The following is a 17,378-nucleotide window of genomic DNA, read 5'->3' as shown; positions in this document are numbered from 1 at the left end:
TAACGTTGCGGAAAATCGCCAGAGGCCCGCGTCTCTCGGCAGCAAAAACCTCAGTCATTGCCCCGAAGGTGAGTGGTTGCGTTGCAGGCCGCCGAGCAGAAGACGGTTACATTCGGCCACGGAGTACAACTCATACCCCTGTCACACGGGGAAACTGAATGTCATTCCCAACGAATGGCATTCCTAATAATGTCATTTGTTCAGTGCTACACGGGTACGCAGAATGACATTACACGCGAGGAACTCATTCACTCTTCCCCCTCGCACGAACTGCATACCCTGGACAGTAGAGAGGCAGTGAGAAACAACAACGTCAAGCATTCAGAACGACAAAAATGCGACCGAAAAATTTACAGCCATTAATTTTTGTAAAAATGGTGACATCTGAGTTGAGGAAAGCAGATGTGAAGTAATGTTCACACGATACTACCCAACTACTCTCGTCCGCTGTCAACACGGACGCCATGCTCAGCGCTATGGCGGACATCTTGGCAGGAGTTTCGCCTACAGCCACTGTAGTTCCAGACGTATCATCTGTCGCGCGTGGGGAAAAAGAACGGACCCAGTGGACAGATCACGAGACAGATCAGCTGTTGCGCGCGGCATTGTTCATCGCCGGCCGCAAAATCGTTCTCCTCGCGATCAGCCATTTTGTTTGGTGACTCCTCCGTCCAGATGCGTACTCGACTTGGCTTAGCTTGTTGTACGACAGTTGTTGTGACAGCTTGTTGTAGCTTGGCTTGTACGACATGCAAAGTACGGACTAAGGCAAAGCGCAGGTTCGAAGGCGCGATGTTGAACGCAGTTTTCAGAAGCACGCAAAAGTATATAAAAATTGAGTGCATGCACAGTCGTATGAAGCTGTCCAATTATTTCACGAATCGCCATTAGCATCAGCGCGGAATGTCATTTCTCTTTGCCGTGTAGCTACGCTTAGCTTTTGCGAATGACATTCATACGAATGTCGTTCGTTGGGAATGACATTCAGTTTCCCCGTGTGACAGGGGTATCACATGGTGTGCCAGAGCCAGTGCAGCAAACAATTCACACACAAAGCAGTTCATTACTGCGTGTTATCCGAACGCATGTGTGTGACTGCGTACTCGGCTAGCAGTATCCACGAGAATACTTAACAAATCTATTTGCTGCGGATACGAATAGTTCCTTTTACCCTCCCCACACGCGTAGTTCTGTTAGCGGCAGGCAGTCGCCCTCACACCCTCAGCAGTGAAACTAGAGTAACCTCCCCAACACACACTTGCATGTGTTGGGAAAGCCGCATGCACGAGAATACTTACATCTATTGGCTGCAGATACGGACTCCTTGGGATGCAGACGCCGATGCAGATACGCGGGTACAACATTTCCAAGTGCATACAACATTAAAAATTATCTTTTATGACTTCGAATATCCGGGAACAAACACAACGAAGTACGGAAAGGCAAAAATAGGATTTGGGCAATGAACGTGGACGACACATTACACATCAATCTGGCCCCTTGTTGACACTGTAATAGTTGTTACGATTCTTACAATGACTGCCGTCCACATAGCCAACAATAAGATGCTTCCAACAAAAACGAATCGAATAATGTGTTCCAATGTATCGTTTTGAGCCACACGTTCACCTTCAGTAGGAACTACGTAGTTGAACTCCGCTCCGATGGCAACCTTCTGGGTAGCAAGCACGGGACATTGTAGATGGCATTCAAAACATCCAGGTATGATAGTGACACAGAAAGCTTCGCTCTTGTTCAGCGTAAAGAAGCTTGTGGTCGAGTTTGCTGCGGCCTGATGTGTGATATGGCGACGTTTGTTGAGCTGATCGTAACAGACGTCCGACCACAGAGGCACCGGCCAAATGGTGACCAGGAACAGGCGACAGGCGACGCTGTCTCGTGTGGTGGTGACTGTCACGTCTAAGACGCTGTCGCTCGAAGTCCATGTGAAGTGGACGTCGCGAGCGTCGCAGCAACGTGGAGGAGGGTTGGTTCCCCGAAGTTGTGTGACCGCGGAGGTGACATTGTGGCATTTGCGGTAGCAGTTTCTGCCCAGAGAAGGTGCAAGAAGTCGTTAGGTTGAGTGGAACGTCTGGTCACCTTATAGACGTCCCGATGAATAAGCTTATGCGTTACTGCGAGGGCACAGAGAGCAATGAGAAGTGGGCTAAGCTAAAAAGATCTAGTACGGCTCAGAGCAAAAATATTTAGCCCACGCCCTCCTGACAAAAGCTCTCTGGGTACAAAACCCTCCAAAAAGCAAGCAAGCGGAAACAATATTCGTCCGACTATTCAATCGCACCCAGCTTTTCTCTCTTCTTCCACACATGCGCACTTACTGGTGTGCCTCACCCCATATGAACACGACCGACCCGCCCACACAAAGGCCCTCGAGGCTGCTCTAAAGCACGTAATAAAAACGCGTTGTTATTATTATTATTATCATTACTAGCATTATCATTATTATTATTACGGTGTAACGATCCAATCGCTCCCGCAAAACCGCAAACGTTGTAGCGGTGTACCCCGAGCGTTGTCCGTACCGTTTGATGGCTGTGAAGCAGTAGAACCCGCTCTTGAGCTGCTTGAACCGTAGTGGCATGGGCCAAAAGGGTGAAGTGGTCACGCGTACAGCGACCGCCTGCCGCCTGGGGTCTCTACATTCCACGTCCGACGGCAGCTTCCATAGGGTGAAGGCGTATCCCTCGTGGTACTGTTTGTCTGCTCGGGCATCTAACAAGCGAATCTCTCCACTCCAACTTTCCAGTTGCACAAGCAGGAATGGGAGAAAAGGCAGCGTCGCGGCAAGGTTCAACATTGTTCTTCCTTCTCCTTCCTCCTCACAGTGCGGCAGTGATCTTCTTCTTCCACCCCAGCGCAATGACCGTTAGCCACTAAGGGCGGTGACCTTCTTCTTCTTCGTCTTTCTCCGCAGTGGCGCATAGCACGGGGCAATTGGCCACGGATCGTGACCTGCGGCGGTGGCGGTGACGTGCAAAGGTTGGCAGACTTTCTTCTTCTTCTTCTTCAAAAGAGTGGCGCATAGCCCAACGGGTATAGAAGCCCGGTTTGACCAACGTTCACCAACGCTGGTTAACTTTGAACCGGGATCAAGCGTTGCTAAAACCTGAAGTTAACACTCAGTTATTTTTGGAAACATTAGTCGGTGACGCGATGAATGATTCAGTACAATAACTCACTTTAGTTAAGCACAGTTAAGCGTTAAAATCAAGTTAAGGGGCCGTTGATCTCGGTTCAAATGTTAATCGGCGTTGGTGAAACCGGGCCCGTACGCGTATGTGAGAAACGCTGAGCACGTGCAGTGTATACCACTGCTTACCAGAACACCACAGTTCTCTTTCCCTTGACGACCACGCGTAGTTCTGTTAGCCCCAGTAGCGCTCACACCCTCAGCAGTGAAACTAGGTGGTGAATGAAAGGGCTCGCCGTTGTCGCCTCACAGAGGTGGGCTACGACTGACGCCCTGGGGGAATGCGCGTCCTGGGCCGACATATGTCTGAAAGCGTCTGAGGAAAATCCAGGAAAAACCCCAGACACCTCCCAGTCTCGACGTGACATGGCCAGCACGCTAACCACTGACCCACGGGAGCTGGTGCAGTGAAACTATGGAGTGACCTCCCCAAGACACACTTGCATGTGTTGGGAGAGCATTGCACACGAAAATACTGGCTGCAGATACGGACTCCTTGGGATAGAGACACCGATGTAGACACGCGGGTATAGCATTTTCAAGTGCATACAACATTAATTATCTTTTATAACTTCGAATGTACTGGAACAAACACAACGCAATATGTAACAGCAAAAACTGAAAAAGAAAAGTAAACAGAAAAGAATTGGGCAATGAATGTGGACGACACATTACACATCAAACTGGCCCCTTGTTGAGACTGTCCTCGTTACGATTCTTACAGTGACTACCGCCCACATAGTCAACAATGCGATGCTTCCAATAAAAACGAATCGAATAATAATTCCAATATATCGTTTCCACCGACGCGTTCACCTTCAGTAGGACCAGCGGCATGGCCAGTGGGCTAAGGCGTCCGCTCGTTGGTGATAACCAAGGTCGTGCTGTAGACTGGAAGGTGGTGGATTCGAATCCTACCACCGGCTGTGCTGTCTGAGGTTTTCCCTGGGCTTTCCGAAGACTTTCCAGCCGAATGTCGGCGCAGTTCCCCTTGAAGTCGGCCCAGGACGCATACTAATCCCCCTGTCTCCCACTCCTTCCTGCTGTCCTCTCTCCGTCTGTCCACATCTGTACGTCACTCATAGCCACAGTTGCTTCGCGGCGCTAACACGCAATCAAAAAAAAAAACCTTCAGTAGGAACTACGTAGTTGAACTCCACTCCGATGGTAACCTTCCCGGAGGCAAGCAATTAGGAACAACAAAGTATGCTTATAAAAAGTAATTCTTCCGTGTTTTTGATTTTCTTGAAGTCTTTGCTTCTGGCCGAAACGGCTTTGCAAGCGATGGACGCAAGCCAGCAGCTTTATGTCGCGAAAACGCTATTCTATAAGCACTGTGCGTACAAACCAGTTACGTCCGATATGGCGTTTACGTTTTTGTGTTTAGAAAAAATGCTATTCTATAAAACTCCCTAACATCGTCTGCAAGCCATGTGATACGTTTCCAAGCGTCCCCAGTCGTTCCATTTTCCCGTTGCTGGAGTCCTTCCGTTAATGAGTGAGGCTGCGCTTCTCAGGTTTCGGCACCAAAAATGTAGAGAAAGGATCCAGGAACGATAGCGAACAGCTCTAAAGGGATTGTCGCATCCAGAAGGGTGTGGATGAGACCGATACGGTGATGTTCGGCTTACGTTTCACAGTCTGCTTGGACAAGTTTCGCTTCCAAAAACAGCTTACTTATTAAATATACGAGTTCTAAAAATTCGCACTCCCTCTGCAGGTAAGCCAGAATGACGTAAGCCATGAACACGAATGGGAGCGAAGCGGTGGTAATTGTCTTCGAGGTCGTCGCGTTCGCACCGCGACATAATAAGTGAACAGACGTCGGTAAATACGCCGACTTTCGCTTACCAGTGTGAGTGCTGTCGTAACCATGTTCTGTGGAACATGGTGTTACGCTCCTGGCTGTACAAACACATACGACACTAGCCAGAAACAGCATTCCACGAGCCGATCTCAGACTTCTCCGCGACCTACAGATATACCCATCACTCCCGCCCTGCGGTCAGACGCCAACGTCTCTCTGCCGATCCCTGTTTGGCCTTGTCCAAGTGACGTTTACAGAGAGGAAATAGCTGTGATGCTGGCTCCAGAGACGAGGAGGAACAGTGAGAGGAGGAGGAACTTCCGGGGCAAAATTGAGCGCTATGGCAACTGCGATGCATAGCGTTGCAAGTGAAATCTACGAACGACGATTGTGCGCTACAAGGTACGTTACTTGACGAATCGGTGTGATCATAGCTGGTGGTTATCCAGATGTTTGTTGCTCTATTTTACACGAAGGGATAAGCCGTAGTTGGCGACGATGATATGTATAGGGCATATCGAGCGTCTTGTGTAAGGGGAGATGTCGCGGTTGTTAAATCACACCTCTCAGTCTCACGCATTTCTTTCTGGCTTGTATGTGGCACAAAATGCAAAAACCATGACTATTGCTTCGTCGAGGGCGCCTACAGATTCAAATATTTACGTTATATAGCTTGTGCATGGCGATTTCTCACCGTTGTAATAAAGAGCTTTGCGCGTGTGGGCACCCCTTTCTCGCAAAAAAAACGTGCAGCCGCAGAAAGCCTGGCTCAAATGCACCTGCTTCCCCTAATTTGTACCACAGCAAACTAAAGTCTATGGCGTACTGTGCATTGCATAAATCGGGAATCTTCTGGCAATATGGAGCGTCAATTTTAGAAGATAGAGAACGCTACACAAAGAGCGGGAAGGGCAAAGAAGTCCCTTGTACCGACACCATATCTGTTAAATCGATTAGAGCCCTATTGTTAGCCATTCGTACTCGACTTGGAGAAGTATAAGCATCAAGGAAGTATATAAGCTGTTCAGAACAAGGAAGATTTCAGAACATATGTGTTTGAGTCTAAGCATGTTTTTGTGTTTCCATGCTGCAAGAGATCAACGCCAAACATGGATGCCCGTATTCACCAGTCCCACTTAGCCACTGGTTTAGTGACGTCTGGTTTAAGTTAATCACGTGAGTACTTCGTCCGCCAATCACGAACAACCACCCCACTGGTCTAACCCAGCTACCGTGAGGCCCATGGCGGCCTCCATGGTGTTTGTGTGCACAACGCATAGGCCTAATCTACGCTTCGCCGGAAATTTTTCGGCAAAATACAGGTAAGTTTTGACTTATAAAGCTACTAGAAGCGTTTGTAAGGCGAATGTTGTTGCACTCCAATCAATATTTGCCCTCAACGTCTCGTTTCGTTCGCCGTTCACACGACGTAAACCCGGCGGCCTAGCGATGGTCTAACTCCCATGTATTTGCATAGGACTGATTTAAACTAGGGGTGGGGGTAGTTTAAAGCCGGTCTACCGCGGAGCAGCTGTGAATGAGCCTTTCGAGAAACAAACCAAAAATAGTTTTTGCTGGACGCTGTTTTCAAGTTTTCAATAGTTTTCAAGTCGAAATTGCGCAAATTAAGCAAAAAGAATGTTGTGAGGAACAGGTGAGCGAAGTAAGTGAAGTAATAAACCCGCCAGTGAGTTAAAAGTTCACGATCGGTATGAAGTGAAATGTTGAAATCCGCTCTCCTAATTTAGGACCAACATCGTCAAATTTAATGATGTCAACATTGGCAGCTAGACACAAGTCACTTTCCGATCCAAAGCTGACAGGAAGCCGTGCACAAACAGCTGTTACTTCCAGCAACAGAAACGACGCTGATGTCGTATTACTTTTAATACAGCCCCTAGTGCCTCTGTTATACATCACTAACAATAGTTCGTGCTGTGCTGCCGTTACTGGTTCTGATTGATACATTTAACGACTTGCTGCACACTACAGTGATCGCCGGTGCTTGTGAACGAGCTTTGTGTTCCTCGATTACTGTTAAGTGTTTCCTGTTAAAAATGCATCCATCGTGTTTGTCTTCTAAACTAAACGGAGGTCACAAGAGGGAGGGGAGGTTCCATGGAGCTGTTATACCTCCATGTGCCTTACAACTATACAGCGGAGTATGGTACATGTTACCCAGCATGTAAAGGCACAAATATCAAGCACGTAGCTCGCCTTTGAAATGCTATGAGTGACATTCCAAAATAGTAGCATTGAGAGGGTACCTGGAGTTATATGTTGGATGTCCCAGTGCATTAACAAGGTACAATATTTCAGATCCGACTCTGGAAAGGGCACCATATGGAGGAAGCTCTAGATCCCCTTGGATCCCCTTAGATTTGCTTGCCCAGAAAGATGCAAGCCCCATAGGAAAGCACTATTGTGTTCTGTCATTATAAAAGCACTAATGTTTTTTGGAAATCGCTATGAGCATGTTTCTTGGCGCAATTTTGTGCTGGTGAGATCTGGCTATGCTTATCGGCTTCAATGCAGAGTGCTGCTGTCGACTGGGAGAAATTTTGACAAAAAAGCGTGTATTTAGGATATCAGACTTGGTTATTCGATAAAAGTACAGGTAGAAATATCCCGCAGAGGCATACAAGGAAATATTGTGAGCAGTGTTTTGTGTCGACGAATTTGTATGGACAAATAAGAGCCTTCACGGGGGCATATAAACACAACACTAGAGTGTCAAACGGCCCATGTAGTCATGATGTCGATACCACTGTCAGATGTGTGCAGATGCTGCGTGCAAAATTGTGAGCAGGTTTCACCTTGCCGGTTGAGGAGAAAATCCACAGAGAAGTGAAGGTCTCAAAATTTTATAAGGACGCACATGTAAGTACATGTGTAGCTAAAATGTGTGCTCTACCGCTTCCAGCACACCACACCAGAAGGGGAGGGCAAATATGCCAACAACAAACATTTCTGCAATGATGATGAACCGTAATATTAGAAAATATTCAAGGTGACAGCTGCTTGCTTTTATGCTCAAAATTATCATCTGCTAACAGTAGATGTGGCTTTGTAGACTGCCACCGCAAGACACAAAACACAAGAAACCTGGCTGCAGACTTTATCAAAGCAGCATATTTCTGGGATGCGAGTACTGCCAATACAAGCCCATGACCATGATTCACACAGTGTTCCCCTTCATTGTGTGAGCAGCACTGTGTATGCCCAACACTTTGTTTCTTTTCTTCCAAATTATCTGTTATGGGCACAGCAGTGCCTGTACCTCATGCTTTTGAGTTGTTTCTTTGCATTAAATCAATAAAACTTGTTACGCGTTTCCACAAGGATTATTATTATTAAGGATATCAACTATTAGTTGTGGAGTACAGATGTGTGTCCCATGCCAAATGCTATGGAAAAAAGAAATATTTACTACATTGTGCGTGGAGAGACAACTCCAATGCATTGATAGTGCAACAGAGCGGAATTTTATTGGGCAGTTTAGCATGAAAAGCAGAAGCACTAGCTGACACTCTTACTGGCACAGGAAGTACCAACACGGAACAGTTGAAATTACTGCTGTACATTGGACATAAAGAGTGATTGAATACCGTAAATGCTGTCTGTTACACATAACGAACAAATAGAGATCATGAAAAAGGGAACTGTGATGGAAGGACATGTAGGGTGTGTCTGAGCCGGTGCAAAGAGAACCAGTAACAAAATTACCAGTACCTTGAAATATATGTGGATCACAGGGTCCTGTTGTTATTGGTAATGCTGTTTTTCCACCTTGTACTGCAGCGCACAAGTACATCGATCTGTCTGAAACGCAGCTATGCTGAGGACAGTCACCACGTGGCAGATTGACATTTGTATCGTCTGTGCTAAATCGTGGGTATCATTATGATGTGACTGCAGATGTATAACAGATCATGAGATCTGAGAACACAGGCATGCTCATTTTTTGCAAGATTTCCTGGCAAATCTCACATGCTATGCATTGTTGACAGCTGTCATGACATTGATGTCATGACATGGTGGCGACACGGATGTCAACGACACTCCAGCTTTACACTGGTGTGATCTGTGCACTTGTTGTGTAGTCTCATATGCTGCAAGGCAAATCTTAAGAATAGAAAAACACGTCCCTGTGTAATCAGGTCACAAGATTTCTTCTATACATCTGCGTTCACATACACATTGCAACCATGCCTCTGTTTATCATGAATGCCCAAATGCCTGTAATTTCGTCCTGTTGTGTCTGTCTTCAATGTGTTCTGAATAGCAGTGTAGTAATACTGCATGAACCAAACCAATGGCCACTTCTAATATACACTTCACTTCACTGTACTTTCAATTATGTTGCAACTTCGTTCCCCTTACACCAGTACAGGTACGTGCTAAGTGCCCACGGTTCTTCCTTTTTGACATGTCCTGTATATTACCTGATAGGAACGGGTATACTCCCATTTCGTACTAGCTCACCTCTGCCTTGACTCACACCCCACCCCTAAATGCACACCAGTGAATGAAGGATGAACGCAATATGGGCATACTACCGTCACAAAATTCTCATGTGATTAAGAGTGTTGTTATCAGCATCATTACAAATGATTCTAATGTGCATGAATCTGTCACTCGAAAGCCCACAGGAAAGAGTGCCTAGATGCTGTTACAATGCAAGCCACCATGGCACTCATTTACATTTGGAAAGATTGAAGCTTCCTTCCTTCACATCATCACCAGGAGGATATGTAGCGCCTCAAGCATACTAGTTTTACTGCATAACCGGCACAAAATGCCTGTGACATATGATACACCTTCTTATTTAGTTTGTTTCAGGAACGCAGTTCTTTAATGCAATACGTGAAGAAAACTAATTGTCGTACAGATATGTGGCTGGAACGTGACTAACCCTGCTTAAATGCATGAAAAACATGTCATTGTTAGAGTAGAAACCATTGCTTCAGGAATATTGTGGTTGTGTGTGCGGAATTTTTCCTTTCTTCTAAAGAAGAGTTTCGCACTACCTCTTCCTCTGTTTCTTTTTGTAACCCTGCCCCCTCCCACTTTTTTTTGTAATGCACCCATATGGGTACATAAAGTTCAATAAGTGTATTGAAATAACTATATGCCCTTCATGTGTGCCAACATAGATGTGTTTGCCCAAAATCTGTGAAACTGTTGTTGCTGTTGGGTGCTGTTAACTTGCAACCATCCCCCCTCACCATACGTCACCTATTAATTTCCAGAATACACCAGCTGAAGACATCGCATGTTCATCACTGGCTATTGAAGTTAGGTGGTCAGCTATGCAAAAACATCTATGTTATTTTTCTGCATATTAAGCAATGTCCCACATTTCTGCTCCCAGACTTTATCCTTGATGATGCAGTACACCGCGTTCACACAACTAATATACTGTCTGGTTGTATAGCTTTGTGCTGATATAGCTGAATGAATATGTCTGCTTTTGCAAAGTTACAACTGCCACAGTGTCTCAAAAGATAACAGAAAATGTGGAAGAAAGATACACAATCCTGTATTTCCTAAAAAGTAATAGCAGCACATTGTAGATAAGATGCATCTGATTTCAAGTTTCATTCTTTTCTTTATATGAGCTTATTTGCATTGCATTCATTTGTCCATTGCAACCTTCCACTTACTGTCCAATACATATCAATACAGAAAGCTAGCAGACAATGATCGGCTGCTGTTTGCTTTGATATTCCACGGTGTTGTTTCTCAAGAAATAGCACAATCTCTCAGCACACAGTTGTGCTGTTTATAGCTGCGTAACTACGCAGTGCACAAATGCATAATTTGCAAAAATGCACAAATTTTTCACAGCTTTACCATCTGTATTTCAGGTTGTCTGCAATACAGGACAGTGTAGAAAACTGGGAACAGTCAGAGAACTATAGCATGACTTAAAAGCTAAAAAAGAAAATTCTCAAGAACACTGTATACATGGCTTGCACGTGACGTCACACCATAGCTTTCCCAGTGCTTTTTCCCTCTTTCTTTAGGGCCGGCGCACTCCGCCTATACGCGTGCTTCTTTTCCCTCTTTCTTTAGGGCAGGTGCAACCCATCTATAGAGCTGCTGATGTAATCGTGCAATACCTTAATTTGCACAATTGGACAGTGGCAGTTCTCAGAGCAGCCTTGCCAAAGGAGAAGCAGAGGTCACACGGGCCTCTCGTGTGATTTTACTGTCAAAGTTCAGCTATCTGTGTCAAAGGGAAGTGGTAACTGCAACTGCATCACCATAGAAATTCTTCCTGAACAAAAAGCCTAAATTGAAAGCCTCAGCTGGCATAAGCTGTGGGGAGTTTTTAGGCATTGGTGGTGGCGATTGTTTGGCATGTAATGGTGCAATGATAATGGAAGTGAGGTTGTTTACAATGCCAGTATGAAGTCAAGAGAGGAGCTCATAAAGAATGAGCGCAGAAAAATACATAAGTCCCTGACCAGGTATGTAAAAGTGTTTCCTCGATAATATATGACTCTGAACAAGCAAGCACAATGCAAATAGCTGTATGGATTGGCTTGTAGCTGATTTTGCAGCTGTTGTTGTATGTGTTTGCCTTTGTCTATTGTATGTTTGCTCCACCCTTGAAACACCATTATTGAGACAAATAAAACCTTCTGTGCGAGATATTTTATCCATTTTAACAGCAAATAGAAGATTGTTTGTGTTTTGTGTATGTGGTCTCAATAAACAACAAATTCTGAATGGCTCGAATCTATTGTAACGACACTAAAGTGTGCCCTTTTATTCTTGCAGATATGGCATCTGTGACGTCAAGTGCGCTCAATATATGACTGTAGGCCAAGTGTGTACATTCCCATTATATTAAGTTCCAGCAAGTGACAGTCACAGCACAGCCAGCCTTTGTTAGCTGAACAGAATAAATCAATTCAGTGCTTGATAATTTGTACAGGAATGTTATATGCAGAGATAAAGGAGGTCACAATTAACCATAGCACCGCACTGATAGAACGACAGGAGGTCACGACACTGGCAACTTCCACACAACTCACAGGCAGGGGCACTCTGGGTAACACAACAAAAACAGCGCTAGCACACACACAAAGAGGACGCGGATGTAAACAGGACTGCACCGTTCGTTTTCCGTCGTGCGCCAGAACAAACGCAGCCAGCGAAGCGATGCTTTAATGCGTTGCAGATTTGTGACACCTTGTAAAGTACTACGTCAATTTCTTGAAACCATAACACTATGAAAGTTATGCGTGTGGGAGTCCGATGCAGGATATGGCCGCCCTTGCATCAATGGCATTGCTGTTTACTTACAGGCAGCCTACCATGATGATGCGCCTGCACACACGCTACGCACATGACACCAGGCTTGAAAGCGTAAAAACACGCTGCTGACATGCCCCAGCGATCGAAAGGCTATCTTGATCGTTGCAATTCACCACACAGGCCGCACAACAAACGATAAACAAACGATGGTCCATGGAGGTGCAGTTATTATACGCAACCACAATCGACGACCGAACACTGACAAAAGTACAACGATCGCCTTCACGAGAATACGTACTCCTGCCTCTTCAATAACTTGCCAAACGCGCTCTTTGTACATTGTTTTAGCGATCATATTAACAAACACAAGGGCAGGCTTAACCGCCAGCTACCCACACACCATCACGCAACCACCTGTAGGAGCGCCGCCTGAACTTTTCTTTATCAACCTCACCACCTCACACTCACAGCAAAAAGAAAAAAAAAAACCCGGACATCTTTCTCTTCGCGGCCCTTCCGTCGTCTGCTAATTTCTCCCTCCCCTCAACCATCCCGTGACAATGTGAATAATGCGCATGCGTTGTGGTCAAAGGCTTCAGAGCCGGAGAGATCACGTGATCAACTTAAACCAGACGCCGCTAAACCAGTGGCTAAGTGTGACTGGTGAATACGGGCAGGAGAGTCGTTTCTTGGCTGGGTAAGACCTCGTTAACTTTCTAGAGCCCATGGCATCCTTGCTGCACATGAGCCCACTCTTGCATTAAAGAGTCCAATCAACTTCCATCAAATTCATCAACTGGTTTTACAGCGTCATCTCCCTGGATGACGTGAAGCGGCTCCAGTACTGCAATGACAAGGACATGTGGCCTCCAATCACAGAAGAGGATATAAAGCAGTATTTTCTCAGGAACCAGTGTGTGGACGGCCAGCCCTTTGAGGCCTTCAAATCTTTTGAGGGTGACAACTATGTGATGTCAGGTATAAAAGGGAGTACAAAGCACGAAAAATGCTCTTCTACACTACCATCCTTTTAAAATATTTCTGGAACTGGGTGATTTGTAAAACATTATAAATGCAGTGCTACAAATTGGGAAAATTTGCCTAGCTAAACGCACACACACTTTTCAGCTAAAGTGCACAGCCTGCAGTGCTGCAATCATACAGCAGACATGGTTATGATAAAGGGAGACGTCAGCCCTTAGCAAAGAAGAGAAGACCCATATACGGTCCGAGCCCATATAAATGGGCTTACCCATATATATTAAGGTCCGAGAGGCACAACACGTACACACACTTTAACACAAATTTTCTATAGGAGTGGCAGGTGTTTCAGTCATGCTGCAGCGATCTGCTTCACTATCAAAATGTGGCATAGCGGGACTGCGGAGCCTTCTGCACCAACTGATCAGCCTTGTGAGTGGGTTGTGCCTCGTCTTAAGAAGGTACGTTGTAGTTTACTCACAAATCCTCATTGCTGTATGCTTACAGCTCTGTATTGATTTTATTGCAACAAAAGCTATTAACAAGCACTCCTTGTGATATTTGAAGGAATATGAATTTCAACCTAGGTGCAACCGGTGCCAGCAGAACAGCTAAACTTTGTTCACAAGAGGACAGAGGTCCGACAAAAACGTACACCGGTAATGCCCCAGCAGGAAGAGCCAGCATTTGCTCCATTTCTGGCGCAGCTGAAGCAGGTAACGCTCCTTTCATATAGAACGAAAGAAATGACTCTTCCAAATATGGCTTCTAAATGTGCACTCTTTGCAGATAGCTCCCGATGCGGAATATTTTACACTTGTTGAAGTGAACACGAGGTCCGAAGATTGCTCGGACAGCAGTGAAGGGTGGTCAGACGATGGTAGCTTCTCTGATGAACCAGAATCAGTCTTGGTCTGGCGTCCCCGCTGTGTTCGCTGACTGTGAGGAACCTGCGAATTAAGGGACATGTATATGAGAACATTGAGGAACTTTGCCAAAGTGTTCTACAGTACTCGCACATCAGTGAACAAGGCGCTCGAGAGACAGAGCTGATAAAACGCAAGCAGCATGAAAGCAATGAGTGGGGCGTGCACCGAAGTGGACATATAAAAGCATCACTTTTCAAGGACGGCTGTGCTTCAAAGATGATTAAGTGCTCCTCCCTTCTGAAGAAGATAGTGTCAACTCAGCCACTAAATACACCCGCAATAGTGTATGGAAGCAAAAATGAACCCCTTGCCAAAACTAGTGTACTGAATGCTCTGAGTCAGACACATGTCAATTCCCGCCTTAAAGAGTGTGGCTTAATGATTGCCCCAGGCTACCCGTACCTTGGATGCACTCCAGATGGAATTTTTGAATGTGACTGCAATGCTCCAGCACTGTTGGAAGTGAAATGCTAGTACTCACTACAAGACATTAGCCCACATGAGTTACTTTCTGTTGGTCAAGAAAAAAAGGACTTCTGCCTTGACAAAGATGGTAACTTAAAACGAACACATAACCACTATTATCAGGTGCAGGCGCAGATACATTTGAATCTGTTTGGCATTCACCAGTGCTACTTTTATGTGGGGGGAATATGTTTAATGCAAAGTTTAAAAAAAGAGAAGGGAAAGGTTAGCCACGGTGTGGGCTTGCTATTCCCTAAACATTTTCAAGCAAACAAAAGAAGACACAAACAGCTGGGGGATACAGAAAATTATGAAAAAAAAAACAGAGGAAAGAGCTCCTTCACCAATCGTTGGGCATAGGACGCATCAGAGAATGCCCAGGAGTTTAGATTCCCGAAGGAATCGTGTCAGCGCAGACATGACTTCAGCGTGCTGGGTAGGGCCAAGTAGCACCGCGAGGGAAAGCTCTCGGTAGCCTAGACGAGCAAAGCGGCGCCGGAGACTCGATCGGTGATCATCGTACCGCCGGCAGGCAATGAGGATGTGTGGCACATCGGCTTCTACGTTGCACGTTGGGCAAAGAGGTGATGGGTGCTGATTCATCTTAAATAGGAGGACAGGAGTTCATGCCACATTCAGCCGCAGCCGATGAAGCAACGATTCCTCGATGCGCGGGATGCGGCCAGGCACAGCATATGTCATTAAAGGGTCAATGGATTTAAGGAAGGCATTGGTTCGTATAGCTTCTTGCTGAAAGAGCTGTGTGCGGTTGGCAGTGAAGCGCCGGATTTTCAGCTGGCACATAGAGTGCGCAAGGGGAAAGACAGTTGGTTGCTCAGTGTCGTGGGCTTGCCGAGCAAGAGCGTCAGCACGATCATTGCCTGAAATTCCGACATGGCTCGGAATCCATTGGAACACCACTTCGTGTCCCAGTGATACAAGTTCAGAGTGCAGGGCGATGATCGTGGTGTAGGTGTCACTGATGACTGCGGCAGAGTAAGAGGCCAGCTCCTCCAGAGCCACTTTACTGTCGGTGAGGATCGACCAGGACCTGGGAGCACACAAGGAGACATGTCTCAAAGCGGCCAGTAGTGCGAATGCCTCGGCCTCAGCAGATGACATAAGAGGGAGCTTGAAGCCGTGCTCAGCTCCATCCTCTGGGATGCAGAAGGCAGCAGACGACCCAACTAGAGAAACTGAAGCACCGGTGTATATTTGGGTTCGATGCCGGTGGTGACTGTAGATGTGGAACAAGGTCAGTTGGCAGGCCACAACTGTTGTCACAACCTGTTTTGCTAAGGCCCGGAATTGACGTTTGTACAGTGGGGTAGTGAAGCGTCCACACGAGTGGCGCAAAGGAGGTCCGGGCGAAGGTTGAGGTTGAGGGAATGTTGCTTCGTAAACGGCAAATAGCTTGACCGAATGCAGATGCGGGATAACGTTGCGCAATGTCACAGAGGTAATGGGCTGGATGGCGGGCAAGATAACGTGTGTACGCGTGTAAGGCGACACTATCGCGAATAATAAGCACCGATGGCTCGCGTGCCTCAGCCAAAAGAGAGAAGGTTTCCGTTGTCTTTAGCACCCCCAAACAGAGACGGAGGCTTCTGGCTTGAATATTGAGCAGCTCCCGCTCGTGAGTGTTGGAGATCCCATAAAGGACAGGCAGGCTATAGCGCATAACGCCAAGCAACCGGGAGCAGTGCACACGATGGAGGTCAGCGCAGGACGGGCCCCATGTGGATCCACAGAGGCGCCGGAGCACATTACAGTAGATGCGGGCGCTAGCAGAAAGGGAGTTGATCTGCCGCGACCATGTCAGTCCCCTATCAATAAAGATGCCTAGATACCGATAATGCGAGACGTAGTTCAGTCTAGAGCCAGCTAGCAGTAGGGGGGAATTGGTGAAGGAGCGGTGTGTGAATGCCATAGCTACTGTCTTAGCCGGCGAGACAGACAACCCACGGTCCGCAAGATGCGCCACAAGAAGGTCTAAGGCATGTTGTAGACGATGCTGAATGCCATCACGGCGCGCTGCAGAGGTCCAGATGCAAATGTCATCTGCATAGATCGTGATATGGGTCTGCTTGGGCAGAAGAGAAGGGAGATGTGCCAGGATGACATTAAACAAGAGCGGGCTGAGGACGCTCGCCTGTGGAACTCCACGATGCACAAAGTAGTTGGCACTGTCACCATCTGCTGTGCGTACGAACAGAGACCTGTCAAAGAGGAAGCAACCAGGCAGGAAGCAACCTTGCAACCAGGCAAGGGTACAGCCGCCCACACCAGCTTCTTGAAGCGACGCGACTACAATATTATGGAGAACACTGTCGTATGCTTTCGCTACATCCATAAAGACAGCGGCCGTTAGGAGCCCATGAGACTTTACTTGCTGGATGGAGGAGACGAGATCGATGACATTGTCAATCGCGGACCGCGCTTGCCGGAAACCAGACATAGCTTCAGGAAAAAATCGGGTTCTCTCAAAATACCAGTTCAATCGTGCGTATACCATCCGTTCCATAACCTTCCCGACACAGCTGGTGAGGGCAATTGGGCGGAAGGCATCAATGGCGTGTGGAGACCACTGATCTCTATGTATGAAAGCTGGATCGCGCATGGGAGACGGGCTCGTGGGGGAGAGGCACGCATTCGGGCCGCCATGGTGGGAGGCCCTAAAGCGCTGTGCGCGCCCATAGAAAACAATGGGAGGCAA

The 17,378-nt window shown here is 46.7% G+C and overlaps 1 protein-coding gene across 1 annotated transcript; it reads right to left on the bottom strand.

Annotated features, from left to right (window-relative positions):
* Positions 1-1,387: 1,387 nt before the first annotated feature.
* On the bottom strand, positions 1,388-2,900 carry LOC135392848 (uncharacterized). Its single transcript, XM_064623538.1, has 2 exons — positions 2,544-2,900; positions 1,388-2,048 (listed from the first exon to the last, which is right to left on the bottom strand). Exons 1-2 carry the CDS (start codon positions 2,816-2,818, stop codon positions 1,481-1,483), a joined length of 843 nt encoding a protein of 280 aa, XP_064479608.1. The 5' UTR covers positions 2,819-2,900; the 3' UTR covers positions 1,388-1,480.
* Between the last annotated feature and the right edge of the window lie 14,478 nt (positions 2,901-17,378).

Source organism: Ornithodoros turicata, chromosome 4 (genome assembly GCF_037126465.1).
Source record: "Ornithodoros turicata isolate Travis chromosome 4, ASM3712646v1, whole genome shotgun sequence".
Classification (NCBI taxonomy): Eukaryota; Metazoa; Arthropoda; class Arachnida; order Ixodida; family Argasidae; genus Ornithodoros; species Ornithodoros turicata.
The sequence above is the reverse complement of the archived record's forward strand: the minus strand, read 5'-3'. Positions and strand labels throughout refer to the sequence as shown.